Source organism: Dipodomys ordii, unplaced genomic scaffold (assembly GCF_000151885.1).
Source record: "Dipodomys ordii isolate 6190 unplaced genomic scaffold, Dord_2.0 Scaffold188, whole genome shotgun sequence".
In the NCBI taxonomy this organism is placed as follows: domain Eukaryota; kingdom Metazoa; phylum Chordata; class Mammalia; order Rodentia; family Heteromyidae; genus Dipodomys; species Dipodomys ordii.
The window spans coordinates 928,070-928,858 of NW_012267404.1; the positions used below are offsets into that span (position 1 = coordinate 928,070).

At 36.6% G+C, this 789-nt stretch overlaps 1 protein-coding gene across 1 annotated transcript in view; it reads left to right on the forward strand.

The window, feature by feature from the left end:
* Btaf1 (BTAF1 RNA polymerase II, B-TFIID transcription factor-associated, 170kDa) overlaps nucleotides 1-789 on the forward strand; it is a 102,708-nt gene that overhangs the window by 57,851 nt on the left and 44,068 nt on the right. Inside the window, exon 23 of the mRNA XM_013034320.1 lies at nucleotides 452-522. Coding sequence (XP_012889774.1) covers nucleotides 452-522 — 71 coding nt within the window. The remainder of the gene's footprint in view (nucleotides 1-451; nucleotides 523-789) is intronic.

The following is a 789-nucleotide window of genomic DNA, read 5'->3' on the forward strand; positions in this document are numbered from 1 at the left end:
AGAGCGCTAGCCTTGAGCTGAAGTGCTGAGGGACAGCGCCCAGGCCCAGAGTTCAGGCCCCACGACCGGACCCAAAAAAAAATAAAAAAAAAAATTTAAAGCTATTCAAAAGTATTTGAAAAGTCTGGCAAATATAGCCAGATGAGACAAAAAGCTAGGGTTTTTATGTAATAATAAATTTCTGATTGGCATTTTTTTTTCTCCTCATATCAAGTATAGCAAATGTTTTAAATACATTCTGAAAGTCTCAATGCAAAAGAAAAGAATGTTGTTCTTTAGTTATTTTGCTGTTATCAGTATGATGATAGATCCTGCAAAGTACTTTGGGCAGTATATTGGTAATATAGAGCCTAATTATCATAATTCAGACTTTTTCTTTTGCCTTGATGTAGCAAGCTCAGTCTTATGTGTTAAAGTCTTGCAAAGAACTGCCATTTGATATGTTTAGTAGCATTTGTTGGCCGAAATGGCAGTATTGTACCTGTACAATATATTGTTAGTCTTGAATTGTTGGCCTCTAAGGTAACATTGTTAACCTTGGATTAATAATAGTAGTATTATTTTTGTATGTTGGTTTAAGCCAGTTTAATATTAGACATAATAAACACAACTTATTAAGGTCGTGAATCAAGATTGGAACTGTTTCTAATGTATCCCAGGATATTACCATTTCTTTTTTTTTTGGGGTCCAGTCATGGGGCCGGAACTCTGGGCCTGGGCGCTGTCCCTCAGCTCTTCAGTTCAAGGCTAGCACTCTACCACTTGAGCCACAGCATCACTTCTGGTTTT